The sequence below is a fragment of the Saimiri boliviensis genome, chromosome 17 (genome assembly GCF_048565385.1).
Source record: "Saimiri boliviensis isolate mSaiBol1 chromosome 17, mSaiBol1.pri, whole genome shotgun sequence".
Taxonomy (NCBI): domain Eukaryota; kingdom Metazoa; phylum Chordata; class Mammalia; order Primates; family Cebidae; genus Saimiri; species Saimiri boliviensis.
The window spans coordinates 55,493,116-55,508,255 of NC_133465.1; the positions used below are offsets into that span (position 1 = coordinate 55,493,116).

At 40.7% G+C, this 15,140-nt stretch overlaps 1 protein-coding gene across 1 annotated transcript in view; it reads right to left on the reverse strand.

Moving 5' to 3' along the window:
• Positions 1-630: 630 nt before the first annotated feature.
• PITPNC1 (phosphatidylinositol transfer protein cytoplasmic 1) overlaps positions 631-15,140 on the reverse strand; it is a 321,680-nt gene continuing 307,170 nt past the window's right edge. Inside the window, exon 9 of the mRNA XM_039476220.2 lies at positions 631-5,286. Coding sequence (XP_039332154.1) covers positions 4,970-5,286 — 317 coding nt within the window. The 3' untranslated portion in view covers positions 631-4,969. The remainder of the gene's footprint in view (positions 5,287-15,140) is intronic.

Below are 15,140 nucleotides of genomic sequence, written 5' to 3' on the forward strand. Positions count from 1 at the left end.
TGCCTCGGCCTCCCAAAGTGCTGGGATTACAGGCATGAGCCACTGTGTCTGGCTGGGGTTTTTGTTTTATTTTTTTGAGACAGGACCTTGCTCTGTCACACCCAGGCTGGACAGCACTGGTGCGATCTGGGCTCACTGCAAACTCCACCTCTGGGGTTCAAGTGATTCTCATGCGTGCCACCACGCCTGGCTAATTTTTGTATTTTAGTAGAGATGGGGTTTTGCCATTTTGACCTGGCTGGCCACCTTGTGCACTTTTTGACTGGATAATTAGTGCAGACACTTAGGCTTTTTTGAAACCAAGGGTCCTGAAGGTGCCACATGCCTACTAGCAGGCAAGGGCACAAAATGACCTATACCTATACAGATCATCTGTAATGATCAACTTGTGTTTGCTTTGCTTATAGTCTGTAGTGCTGTGTATCCCAACACGTTGTCCTTTAGCAGTGGCAGTGGCACGTGGATGGGAAAAAAGCCGTAGAGGAAAAGAAACAAGCCCATCGACCCAAGTGAACAATTGCTAACATTCCCTCCAGAACAGCTGAAGGAGAGAGAGAGAGAGAGAGAGGAGAGAGAGAGAGAGAGAGAGAGAGAGAGAGAGAGAGAGAGAGAGGAAGCTACACTTGGAAAGAAGATTGCTTCGTATTTTATTTACAACAGAATGTAAGAAAAAGTAAGTTATTAACAATAATAAATAACTAGGGAGAAAAACGCAGAACGGCCACGAAATGACACAGAAGGATGGCATATGTGAGGATCAACTTTTGTTTGCTTTGCTTATAGTCTGGAACGCTGTGTATGCCAACACCTGGTCCTTCAGCAGTGGCAGTGGTATGTGGATTAATTTAACCAGTCAAGATCCCAGCTTGAGTGTAAACACTAAAAATTACACTTGACGCTACATGTGAATGGTATCGGTACAACAGCAACTCAAAGAACCTCTTCTGGGTGATACATAGAAACTGAAGGGGGATTTGCAGTTCAACAGACACGCTTTCAGTTTAAAGCAAAAACATCAAGAGGTTTATCCTAAAGGACTTGTTAATTTAACAACAAAATTACAGTTATTAATGGCATCTGAAAATTTCCCAACATATTCATGTTCCCTTATTACACTAACGCCTAAAAGCTTAAACACTTATATTTCAAATGCAAACGGATTGTTTCAAAGGTAGAACACAAAACCCAATGTTTTGCCTCAGCATGCCAACACTGTGCTATTGTGTATACTTCAGTTTCAGCAAGAATGAATAGTTTAAAATAGTTTATTTATAATCAGATTGCAGTCACTGGACAGACTTTTTTTTTTTTTTAAATCTCAAGAACTATGGCTCAGATGACAGACTGTCTCCTAGCCTACTGAGTCAGATGATCGGAAAGGTACTAAAACTATCTGGACAATTCCTCTCTATTGGATTATCTGATTACACATTATATGTAGAGTCAGTTATACACTGGCCCTTCTTAAAATTCCTGTTGACCTAAGCCAGCCAAAGATCTATTTATTACCTTGTTGTCTCTGAGCCATGAAGAGATGCCAAAGAAAGAATTTTAAAATACACATGAATACATTAGCCCTGAAACTTTTGCAGAGAATGATATATATCGAGATGTGTCAGAATCTCTTCTCTTGGTTCACTGTTGATCACAGTGTCTTGAAAGAAAACCACAGCAACTTTTGCAGGTATCGTAAAGTGTCTGCATAATATACCCACAACTGTGCTACTTAGAGATTTATTTTCAGGACCAACATCATGGCTAATACTTCCAAATAAATTAAAATCATTTTCCTCACACACAGATGCAAAACCGTAACAAAACGCTTGATAAATCGTTCACCAACAAACCCATATTGTCTGAGTTACAACGGTGGTAACTAAAATGTCACAGGCTTCCTTCGTTGTTATTCTTTTCCTTTGCTTTTCTTGCAACATCCCAAAGTGAGAAAATGAAATGATCTTCAGAGGTGATTTCTAACAAAGCTTATGTGTTAAAAACACCAAGATCTTCTCATCCCAGGAAAGCGCAGCTAAAGCAAGAATGCTGTGCTTGGGCCAACAAAATGCAAAGGGACATTTCACATTTGAAATCCTCCCAGAGTAATGAAATTTACAGTCATTTTGATGAACTCCACTGACTTCAGAGATGGAGATGGTGAACATGTGATATTCTATGGATTATTTATTTAAACTTGGCTACCAGAGACTTAAAACCATAGTGTCTGATTCACTCTATTTATATTTATATATTTTTATATATATATACACAGGTATAATACAATTTTGGTGAACAAAGTTGAAGGTTTCCATATCGCAGACAGAGGCACTGAGTTAAGGATTCTATTTCCCCCCAAACATGCTTAGCAAATTCAAGTTTCTGCTTTTTTTTTCTTCTAATTTCCATCATGCAGCCATTTGACTTCCATCCTTATAAGAATTATTAATGTTCTGTACATATACATCCATGGCAGGTTTGTATTCCACAATAACAAAGTCATGGATAGAGGATGTGAAATGATACTTGAAAACCAAGATATATCAAATATTGAAAGTCATTTATGCCTTTTGATGACTGGGTTAAATATGCAAAGCAGCTAAAGGAATATCTGCACCCGCCAGCCCCTTTTTAATGTACACAAAGCACATGGAGACAGAAAACTGAACATACTTTAAGAGCACACACATTTTTTTGGCTAAGAATCACACTATCATGGTAGCTTTGCAACTGACGTCTGCGGTATCACACTGGTTATGAAAGAAATGAGACTCACAAAAGGAAATCAGACCTTAGCTTCCTAAAGCATATAGAACTGTTGACCTTGACGGCAGAAGCTACTTTATAAAAAGGGAAAATAGCAATGTTATTAATGGAAAAACTAGGTGCCAGATGTGGTAACAACCTGCACAAAATAAATACATTCTATGTGAAAATAATGACCCCACCCACCTTGATTTCAGCTTGCAAATGGTAAGCAAATACATATATGATTTCAGTGTCTTCTGAAAGTAGGATTTTGCTTTCGAAAGCAAAACATTTTCATTAAGTACTACTGTGGGGAGGGAGGAATTGAGAAGTCCGAGGGGTTTGATAAAAGATTAAGTTTTCCCACAAGCAAAAATCATGCTTCCATACCATGCATAGAAGGTGTCTTATTAAGATACTATCATTCTTAGGGAAGAGATACACTGTTGAGCTAAGCTATTTGTAACGGGTTTCCTTTGAGTTCTAGGTTTATTTATTTTTTAAGCTAAATATCAACCTATAGATAAAGAAATGATCTTGATAGTCTGACCTACGACTTAGAAAACTTTGGTGCTGGGCTCATGGGGCCAGCGCCTGCACCTTGGGAGAGTGTATCGACCTGAAAGACACTACTCAGAGTGCTGAGCACTGAGAGGGAAGCAGGCAGGGTCCACTGGCAGAGAGGCTGTGTGAGAGAAGCACAATGTGCTCCTTGGTCTATTTTGTTTCCTTTGGGATCTGTGTTTTGGGAAGGTCCCTTTCCTGAGGTTAGAGGTTACGATCAGGAAGGCTAGCTGGGGCGCGGACCTTGGAGTTGCCCAATTACCTTCTTCTTTTCCTCTCTCGGAGGACAAAAGTCAATGCTGAGATTCTGCCTGCCCTCCCGTCTGTGTTTAAAGGCAGTGAGGTGCAAAGGTGACAGATTTCTCTCTTTAGAGCAAAGGAGATTTGTCTTTCTGCCACTTTGATGAGTGATCTTGCCTCCTGTCAACCTGGATTCTAATCTTGCATTACCACTAGTTGAAGAAAGGAGAGCTAGACAGAAGGGAATTGATTATCGCTCCTCCTTTTTACTCCACAAATAGGAGTCGGCAATTCCGCTCATTCTCTCCTCTTACTTGACAGTAGTCACTTGATGTCTGTGACTTCCCAATATTTGTATTTCAAGCAAGGACTAAGACAATGACAGTCTTTCCTAAGGTCTGGTGGTAGGGGTAGGCAATCTGTTCCAGGGAATTCTGGATGTTACTAAAACAAGGAAGGGGATGGGAGACAGTTCTCTTTTTAACGGTTCATGCACCAGACATTCTGATAGTGTTAAAGCCCAGTTAGCTTACTCTGCCCTTGAACTTCTTTGAGTGGGCAGATAGTAAATGAATTCTATTCAATTAATTGCAAATTCTGAGAATCTTAATGACTTGACTTAAAGCTGACAAGTCAAGGTTTATTATTGGTACCTGTAGAGAAAAAAGCTGTTGCCTCACCTGGACCTCTTGGTTCCTAAACCGAACCGTTCCAAAATCAGTTATGGTCACATTCATCCATGCAATTCTTAAGGATTTCTGAGGCCACAAGGGCACAAAGGGGAAAGTTATTAAAAGACAGAAACAAGTAGAATCTTTATTAAATTCCGTGGAAGGTATAAATGAGTTATTAATTGCACTTGGAGCCTCTATAGCTTGATGATTAAAATTTTTAAAAGTTTAAAGAGTTAATTAGGCCCCAAATCCTGAGTCAGACTAACCAAAATAGGAATCTCAGTAACTACTGGTATTCAAGTATTGGTAATCAGCAGTTCAAAATTTAACAATTAAGCATGTTACGCCTGAGAGTATTTTGGAGAATTTTAGATTTGATGAGAGGAAACTGACTTCACTATTTCCTACCATACCTTGTAACAAAGTGGTGTAAAGTTTTCATTCATTTATCCTTGAAGTCCATGCCAACCTCATCAAATGCCCAATAACAAGGCTTCCTCTCTGGCTTACAGCTGTGGTTACAGAAGATTCCTCCCGTCCTTTGCAGGGCTTACATCTTACATCTAAGATGATGCTGTGTGGCATACTTAGGTAATCACATTCTACGTGAAGTTACTGAATCACATGCACACTGAGCGGTCGAAGGAACATGTTTGAGTGACAAAGCAGTCGTTTTCTCTATCGGAAAATTCTTCAAAACAAAACAAAACAAACGAAAATATAAAACCCCATGAGATATTTCTATAAAGTTACTCCGATTTGGGCCGACACGGCTTATCTGAAGAGTGCATGCCAGGTAAATTCAGGGTGGCTTTTTTCTCAAGGTCTGGAAGCGTGAGAGTTTCTGGGGCGGACTTTTTCCGGGGCCGATCTTTGGGAACGGACAGAAATTCGGGTGCATCGGTGGAGAGAGGGGTGGATGGAGCACTAGAAGGCGCACTGCGGACAGAGGAAGGCAGCAGGGGGATGCTGGAGATAGAAATTGCCGGTGGGAAAATGCCAATTTTCTTGTTGGTGGCTTCCTGAGTGGCTCGTTCAAATTCTCGGACTTCATCCATTGTCATGTCTTCAAGGAGAAAAACAGAAAGAACCACCAGCAGTTATAAGAGATGCAAATAGATTCATCACTACCCTTGTTTTTACAGGAACTATGGGATCCCTATCACAAAAGGGCCTCTCTCAATCATATACCCAAATTATCACTGAAAGACCGAACCCCCAATATTTTCTTATCAGAAGCTACATCCTGAAAACAATATTCCTTGTGAATATCCATTTGAGATTTTCCAAAGTACTCTTCAGTGAATTTTAAGTATTCTCAATAAGGACTTAACAGTAGAGCACAGAACTAGATGGGGAAAATGTGTGTGTGTGTGTGTGTGTGTGTGTGTGTGTGTGTGTGTATGTGTGTGTGCGTGCACACATGTGCATCTTTGCTGTTTTGAGTACGGTGTGGGGTATTTGGAGCTATAATTAACTAGTCATCTTTTCCATAAAAAGAGGCAATCAAAACAATTGAAGACCCTGAAATAATACATATTATTGTCATTATTGTCAACTTTAGATCGTGAAATAAGCATACCTTTATAGGGTAAATGGGTAAATCATCAGGATTTTTCAATATACTGTCTTTTTTTTTTTTTTTTTTCTGAGACAGGACCTCACTGCATCACCCAGGCTGGAGTGCCATGGTGTGATCATGACTCACTGCGGTGTTGACCTCCTGGGCTTGAGCGATCCTCCTGCCTTAGGCCCCCATGAGGCTGAAACCACAGGTGTACGCCACAATGCCTGGTTTAATTTTTTGTATTTTCTGTAAAGACAGGGTCTCGCTATGTTGCCTAGTCTGGTCTCGAACTCCTCAGCTCAAGTGATTCACCTGCTTAGGCCTCCCAAAGTGCTGGGATTACAGGCGTGAGCCACTGTACTCAGGCCAACACGCTATCTTTGTAATAAATACATATATGTTTTTATTCTGAGGGGCCACAGAGATGCTATTGTTTCTGTTTTCCTGACTGCGTATCGATCCTAAGAAGGTTCAGAGGTTGTGTTTTAATAAATTCAGCTTCAAAAACACATAAATCAACAATATCACCACACTCTGCTAATCATTCCAAAGCTGAGAAAATAAAACCATATCTTGAGGAAACTTAAATAGAGAATGAAAAGAGAGGATCGTTTAATAGTGAGGACCACTGTTAATAATCATTGTCGGATAATGTAGGTTTTCCCAATACCTGAAATGTTGTTATTAAGTGAGAAAGTAAAAACAGTATTTAAAAATGTAAATCTTTCCCTAATATGTTTAATGTATTACGTACACTTACATCTGAGATATAATATGTTGAAAATATATCACTGTGCAAAAATACAGTTCCTTAGTTCTTTCTCAGGGTTTATTTGCTCTTTATGGCTTGATAGCTCTTCTCTCACACTCAGGAACTCTATTATTACTATTATAATTAATTTTTGTTACTCTGGCTATCCCTGACATCCTTTGCCATTTTTATTTGCTGGAAACAGGGAAAACAGGTAACTGGGCTTATTAAAGACTGAGTCAAGGCTCAAGGCTCATCCTTTAGAAAAATGTGAAATCTACTGCCCGTAGATTTTCTATGCCTATTTTGGCCTCTCAGAGACCCATTTTTCATTCTTTCTTGCCCACTGCCATGTACTTAGCAGTTGAAACTTCATTATAATGATAATACTGCATGAATAACCAGCATGAAACAATATAGCCACTTTGGAAATACTGAATATGTAATGAATAGTCATAACACAGTATTAATCCTTAGGCCTTTTTTTTTTTTTTTTTTTTTTTTTTTGGAAACAGAGTTTCGCTCTTGTTGCCCAGGCTGGAGTGCAATGGTGTGATCTCAGTCCACTGCAACTCTGCCTCCTGGGTTCAAGCGATTCTCCTGCCTCAGCTTCCTGAGTAGCTGGAATTACAGGCATCTGCCACCACGCCCGGCTAATTTTTGTATTATTAGTAGGGATGGGGTTTCACCATGTTGGCCAGGCTGGTTTCAAACTCCTGACCTCAGGTAATCTGCCTGCCTCGGCCTCTCAGAGTGCTGGGATTACAGGCGTGAGCCACTGCGCCCGGTCTAATCCTTAGGTTTTATAACATCTGAGCAAACCAGAGTATTTTTCACAAAATGAAATCCTTAAGAGGATTTCCTGGGAAGAATTATTAAATTTTTTGAAAGGGAAAGTTTTTACAAAGGAAATAAATCATTATGACTGTGTGAATAAGATACAAAATTCAGAATACATCAAGAAAAATTGTACCTGTAAACTTACCAATTTTTAAAAACATGAAGACTATTAAATGAGCTAAGAATTGACATTAAGATTATATAAAAGAGTCATTTATTTAACAGTAAAAGTTGAGACTAAGAAACATTTTAGTGAATCAGAGTATGCTGTTTCTGCTACGATAAATGGATATTATCTTTGAAAAGGCAGACTTTCTTAATCTAGTGGCTGAATACATTGCTCTACTCCACATAGCCAGCAGGGGGCAGAAATAATCTAAAGCACAGAATTTTGATTTTCCACTGCCAGAGGCTCTTAGAAGTTCCTTTCCTTGAAGGCTTTGAACCTGCTCAATTGAAAAGGAGACTTATTTCCTTACTGCTGTGTTCATGGATGTTAATTTTGCCTAATTTGAATCTAATTTGTCCCTGCACGGGTTGATGATCTAAAATCCATTTAGCACCCATGCCGTTTTTATTTGTGACGAACAACCACCTCCTGATTTTTACTGTTTTTCATTATGATACAGGAGAAAGACTACGGCAAACTAAATGAGCTTCAATTTAATGGAATTCCAAAGGATAATGGAAATGTCATAGCATTCAAAATAACCACTTTGTGTGACTTCTCAGGAGGCAGGCATCTTTCACCCTGAAGTCACGACAACAGCGCTGAGGTGCGGCCAGGTATTACATGGGCTTTCCCAGGGGGAGAACCATCCTGCGTTATCACCGTCCACATAGTAAGTGGACTTTAATTACGAAGTCATAATCACAGTAAAACTGAAAGAAAGCCAAGCAAAGGGCCTTAAGCTGTGAGCCTTCAGGACTTAGATAAGGCTTGACATCTGGTGTCCCCTCTTTTCCTGTGACTTCCTTTGTTTGTCTGGTCATATTTATAGTGAATGGCTTTCAGAGCGGTGGAGGGGGAACAGGGGTCCAACATTTCTAAAAGAAATGTAATTGAAAGGTAATTGAAAGTGATCGAAATTCAAGGAGAGTTTCCTTAAAGAGAACTTCTAGGAGGAAGTCCTACTGGAATTGGTCTGTGCGTAAACAGGAAACACCTCTTGTTCTAACAGGTTCCTGCAAATCCAATCACTGCATGCAAAACGGGAGGAGAGTTAGGGCCCTCGAAACCTCAAGGGCAAATCACATGCAACCAACTGCAGTGCATGAGCCTTGCAGGGCACATTCCAAAGACATGCTCTAAAAATGTCACAAAAAATTTCCAAAATGCAATCAGAAGGACTCCACACTTCTAAAGATCCATTTATGACAACAGCCACGTCTAAATTTCCTAGAACGACAGCACTGATTTTTTTTTTTTTTTTTTTTTTTAAATACCTACTCTGTATTATTCTGAAGCCTGGGCTAATGGACACGAGGGCCCAAGGTGGAAACCAGAGACATCGCAGCTCACTGAAGAGAAAAGATCTGATGCAAAGAACTGATGTGATGATTACACTTTTCTTTGTTATCTCTATCGCCCCCTCATTAGCATGAATGATTGAGAGATTATGAGACTTAAAATGCTGGCGTACAAGATACAGTCAGCTCTCAATTTCCAGTGCTCGGTGAAATAACTGAGGGTCTCTGAGGCTTATCCTAAGTCCCAGGGATCAGCTCAGCACATCCCCAGCTCACACCCCTTCGCTGCTCAGCCTGTGTGTCTGCACAGACTGCAGCCCATCTTGAGATTATCCTAAGTAAAAAGGAACTGATTGGGTAAAACAGCTATAAAGAGCCACAGAAAGCTTTTCAAAGCAAATGTAAAGAAACCTAAAATAGCTGATGAGCCAGAAGCCCTCTCCTGAATGAATAAGTGAGTGTTAGCTATGTTTTTAAAAGTTACTGACATGTTATTCTAGTTTACATATGACATCCGTTTTCACTGCTCTGCTCTTTTATGGTGCAGGCCGTTTTACTAGTCCCACAAAAATGTTTCCACTCTCCATGTTCTTGGTCTTACGACTGAAATAACCTCCATGTCAAGCAACTTTAAAGGATCGAAATGTCTGGCAGAGAGAGGTGACACTGCCCAATTTAGATCCAGCTCCGGTTCTGCAGCAACAGGCTCTGGGTGACGACATGTTTCTGTGGAAGATTGGGAACCGGGGATTTGCAGTATTTCCAAGATCAGTTTACATGTGCATTTGTGAAAGGGTGGGCAACATGTTTTAAAAATTCTACGTACACTTGTTTGGGTATGACTCTCTATGTCATCCACAGGGGAGGAATGCTGATTGCATACTTTTATGTTGGTTTGTTCATGCATGTTTTTCTCGTATTCTCGAACATCATCCATTGTCATATCTGAAAGAGGTCAAGACGTTGGCAACTTCCGTTATTAAAGGCAAACTTTCAATGGGGAGACTTTAGGGAAAGATGGTAGCTTAGCAGTAACCAAAGAGGTTTAAAAAAGCAGAGACTTACATCTAACTTTATGATGAGTAAGTCATAAAGTTAGCTAAACCAACCAAAGTAGGAGTGAGGGCAAGGAAGTTAAGTCAAAACAGTCTTAGAACAGAGAAGAGTGGAAATTGTTTAGGGGTGATTCTTGTAAAGTGAGCTAGGTGGGTAGAAGGTATTAGCGTGTGGGCAGCGCCATAGCCTGAGATCTCCTAAAGCATTTTTAGAAGATCCCATTGAGGACAGAAGCTCAGTTTTGCTTGGTTTAATACTTACCTTCCATATAGCTTTCAAAATAGATTTAGAGATGGTTTAAATCAATGCATTCGACAACATAAAGGACACTTTCATTGCTGTGATAGGAGGCAGGATGTAGAAGGCATGGCAGTGATATTCACCGCTACCATCGAGATTTGGTGCAATTTGCCCACAGATGTAAATTTGCACAGAATGCATGGCATCAGAGAGTCTATACTGAACTTCGAGTCTAGCCTAACAGCTTGAAGATGGCTGGCACTACTTCCACCCACACTGATCTAAAAATAAAATGGCACATGACATGATTTTTGGCCCAAGTCTGCAATTTTTCAGGATAATGATCTCTTAATCTAGTAGTTCTCGACGGGGGACAATTTTGTGACATTTTTGGTGGTTAGAACTAGGGAAGCGGTGTGCAGAGGCCAGGGGCACTGTGGAGCATCCTACAATGCACAGGACCCCCAGCCCCCAACAAAAAATCATCTGGTCCAAAATGTCAATAGTACCAAAGTTGATAACGATTTTAAGGCCAGGCATGGTGGCTCATGCGTGCAATCCCAGCACTTTGGGAAGATGAGGCAGATGAATCAGTTGAGGTCAGGAGTTCGAGACCAGCCTGGTCAACATGGTGAAACTAAAAACACAAAAATTAGCTGGGTGTGGTGGTGGGCATCTGTAATCCCAGTTACACAGGAGGCTGAGGCAGGAGAATCGCTAGAACCCGGGAGGCACAGGTTGCAGTGAGCCAAGATCGCACCACTGCACTCCAGCCTGGGTGACAGAGCGAGACCCTGTCTCAAAAACAAAACGAAACAAAAACTTAAATAAGGAACTCATCCATCTTCAGTATGTGAAATATATAAAAATGATACTTTAAATACTTCTGGCATTTTATCCCCCATCCTACCCCACTGCTTGGTTATTTTACATTTTATAAGCAATATTCCCAGGTGGGCATTCCTCTGTTACTTTCTTGGCAGAACTTAACTTCATGTTTCTTTACCACTGACGGTATGCTGAACAGTGCTTACTCTGCCACCCTGACCACTAATTGGCTTAGTGGGGATTTACAGTGGGCATTCACAGTTGGAATTTCTCCTGAAGTATTTTCTGCATCATGTGGTTTGGTGTCTTTTTATATCAATCCATGGGTCATGGGAGGTTTTCTTCATTTCCAAAGGGCAGACTTGCCAGGAGTTTATGATTTAATTCACTGAGGTCTGGGACCAAGATGGTGTGTGCCTCTGAATCCAGACCTGGACTATTTTATGCAGCAGATGATTCCCAGGTATACCTGGAAATCCTCAATCAAAAATGTGGTCCATAAGCAATGTAAGTATCAAGAATGCTAAGCAGCAGCTTGGCCAAGCAAGGAGCATGCTTTTCTTTCAGAAAATTGAGGTAACCATGCTGCTTTATGATGAGAACGAATGCATCTTAGTTAATAATCACAATACATTCTTTCAGTACACTTTACTTTCAATGACTGCTTATCAACATTTCTTAAACACCAATATATCTGAAATAAATACTAGATGATCATTTTTAGCTACAAGTTGAAAATCTAAAGAAGTTTCTCTCTCTCTATGTCATTAGGGCTGCCCCCCACCACCCCAACAGGCATGACAGTAATTTGGAAAGCAAAAGCCAAGGAGTTATAGCTTTTTTTGTTCTAGTGAATCCCAACAGAAATCATACTTTATCTTTAATTAGCTCAATGTCAAGATAGGGGCTTAAACTTGGTGACTATGGACTTTCAGAGATGTATCAATTTTATGGATGTGAAAAAGGGTTTTAACAACAAAGATTTTCATTTCTGCCTTGTTCATAATAATGAAAAATTGAAAACAACCCAGGGGACTGATAGCACTATGCAATCATTATAAGTTAGGTAGAAGAATAGTTAGTACTAGAGAGATATCCTTGATCTATTGTTAAATAAAAAATAGGAGGTAAAAAAAACTGTACATAGGATATGAAATTAATTTAGTCAGAAAACCATTGTCTACATGAAAAAAAACACACTGAAAGGATAGATTTCAACATGTTAAAAGTGATTATTTTGAAGAGTTAGAATTACAGGTAATTTTCTACAAAAATTAGCTGGGCATGGTGGCGTGTGCCTGTCATCTCAGCTACTTGGGAGGCTAGGGTAGGAAAATTGCTTGACCCTGGGAGGTGGAGGTTGCAGTGAGCTGAGATTGTGCCACTGCACTCCAGCCTGGGTGACAGAGTGAGACTCTGTCTCAAAAAAAAAAAAAAAAAAAAAGCATTACAGGTAATTTTCATTTCCTTCTTTTTGCTTACGGACATTTTTGAAAATTTCTACATTATATATGCATTGCTTGTGTAAAAGAAAAAAACATTATTTAAAAATCTATTATTTTGGGCTGGGCACGGTGGCTCATGCCTGTAATCTCAGCACTTTGGGAGGTCGAGGTGGGCGGATCACTCGGGGCCAGGAGTTAGAGACCAGCCTGGCCAACATGGTGAAAACCTATTCTACTAAAATTAGGAAAATACCTGGCGTGGTGTGCCTCTGTAACCCTGGCTGCTGGGGAGGCTGAGGCACGAGAATTGCTTGAACCCAGGAGGCGGAAGCTACAGTGAGCTAAGATCATGCCACTGCACTCTAGCTTGAGTGACAGAGCAAGACTGTCTCAAAAACAAACAAACAAAAAAACGATTACTTTGGTTGATTATGAAATGGATACCATCAATTTGGAATTGTTAAGGAAAAGGTACACTTTCCAGAATTTCTGAAACATAATCCCCTATTGTTGTTTTTTTCTTAAGACAGAGTGTCACTCTGTAGCCCAGGCTGGAGTACACTGGTACAATCTCAGCTCACTGCAACCTCCGCCTCCTGGGTTCAAGGGATTCTCCTGCTGCAGCCTCCCGAGTAGCTGGGATTACTGGTGTGCGTCACCATGCCTGGCTAATTTATGTGTTTTCAGTAGAGATGGGGTGTCACCATGTTGTTCAGGCTGGTCTTGAACTCCTGACCTCAAGTGATCTGCCTGTCTTGGCCTCCCAAAGTGCTGGGGTTACAGGTGTGAGCCTCCAACGTGCCCAGCCCTCCCTTATTATTTTTTTAAGCAAAAAGTTAAAAAACTAAATTTCAGAAAATTCTATAAAAGAAAATCTCCCAATTTGGCCACATAGGAATGAACATTCCTAGGAGAGTTGCTCTCTAAAAGATGGTGATAATTCAGTCCCGGCTGTGCTGAAGCAAAATATGTTTGTCTAAATCCTGAAATATCCTTACAGACTATAAATGTGTATGAACATGACGTAAATATTTTCAGTATTTCTCAGTAATGTATGGAAATCCTAATCAAGTGAAAATGCTCCTGTTCAGGTAAGATGGTGAAATGCACTCACTGTCCAGCTTTTGCAACATATGTGACCTCAAAATCTATATAGAAATCAATGTTTTAGGAAATTCAATTACATGTGTCCAATGACAGGGTATATACAGTAATGATGATTCATGTTCATTACTGACTGATTTTCAATGATCAGAGTGACTTCTAACAATTTAGGTTCAGACTTCTTTGCTTCCAGCAAACAAATGCTTATATGTATCAAACTCTTAATTAAAGAAAGCCTATGTCAATTACTCTGCAAATACATTGGTAAACAATCAGCCCTTAACTTATAGATTGTGAAAGGTCATAATTTACTCTTCCTAAATAAGGTTTCCTACATAAAGACTCCTTAAGCCAGCAATACAGGGATAATTGCCTAATTTAAGAGAATATTGGAACTGGTAAAGTATTTCTTCTGATAAAGAAAGTACATCCTAATATCTTTGAGACTTTGCTATCAGAGGTTAAACAGCCCTGGGAAGTATTTCTGGGGCTACAAATGCCCTGCTCATTGTATTTCAGTGGGACATTTCCTTTCCTTGCCCTCTGGAGAGGCCATTTCTTTCCTTCTCTTTCTTGCTCTTTTTTTTTTTTTTTTTGAGATGGAGTTTCGCTCTTGTTACCCAGGCTGGAGTGCAATGGCACGATCTCGGCTCACCGCAACCTCCGCCTCCTGGGTTCAAGCAATTCTCCTGCCTCAGCCTCCTGAGTAGCTGGGATTATAGGCACGCGCCACCATGCCCAGCTAATTTTTTGTATTTTTAGTAGAGACGGGGTTTCACCATGTTGACCAGGATGGTCTCGATCTCTTGACCTCGTGATCCACCCGCCTCGGCCTCTCAAAGTGCTGGGATTACAGGCTTGAGCCACCGCGCCCGGCCTCTTTCTTGCTCTCTTTCAGGTGAGGTGAGAACAGATCTCAGACTCCTATCTCAGGATGTGAGGTCATACAGAGCGGGGCCTGAGTAGAACGTTCTCCTCTGCCGGTGACTGGGCTGAGGCCAAAATCTCCTTCTCAACCATCAGCTCCACTTTGGCAAAGAGGCTCTGTTCTCCGGGGATTTGCTAATTGATAATCCTGTTAGTAAACATTTACACTGAGACTAATTTTTAGCTTTTACAAACACCACCACACAGAATAGCTTTGTACATGTTGTACATGTATTCATGAGCACATTTATATTTCTTTTTCTTTTCTTTCTGCGACAGAGTTTCACTCTTGTAGCCCAGGCTGGAGTGCAATGGTGTGATCTTGGCTCACTGCAACCTCTGCCTCCAGGGTTCAAGCGATTCTCCTGCCCCAGCCTCCCAAGTAGCTGGAATTACAGGTGCCTACCACCATGCCTGGCTAATTTTTATATTTTTAATAGAGACAGTTGCACCATGTTGGCCAGGCTGGTCTTGAACTCCTGACCTCAGGTGATCCACCTGCCTCAGCCTCCCAAAGTGCTAGGATTACAGGTGTGAGCCACAGTGCCAGGCCTCTTTTTTTCTTTTTTGAGACAGAGTCTCATTCTGTTTCCCAGGCTGGAGTGCAGTGGCGCCATCTCAGCTCACTGCAACCTCTGCCTCCGGATTCAAGTGATTCTCCTGCCTCACCCTCCTGAGTAGCTGGGATTACA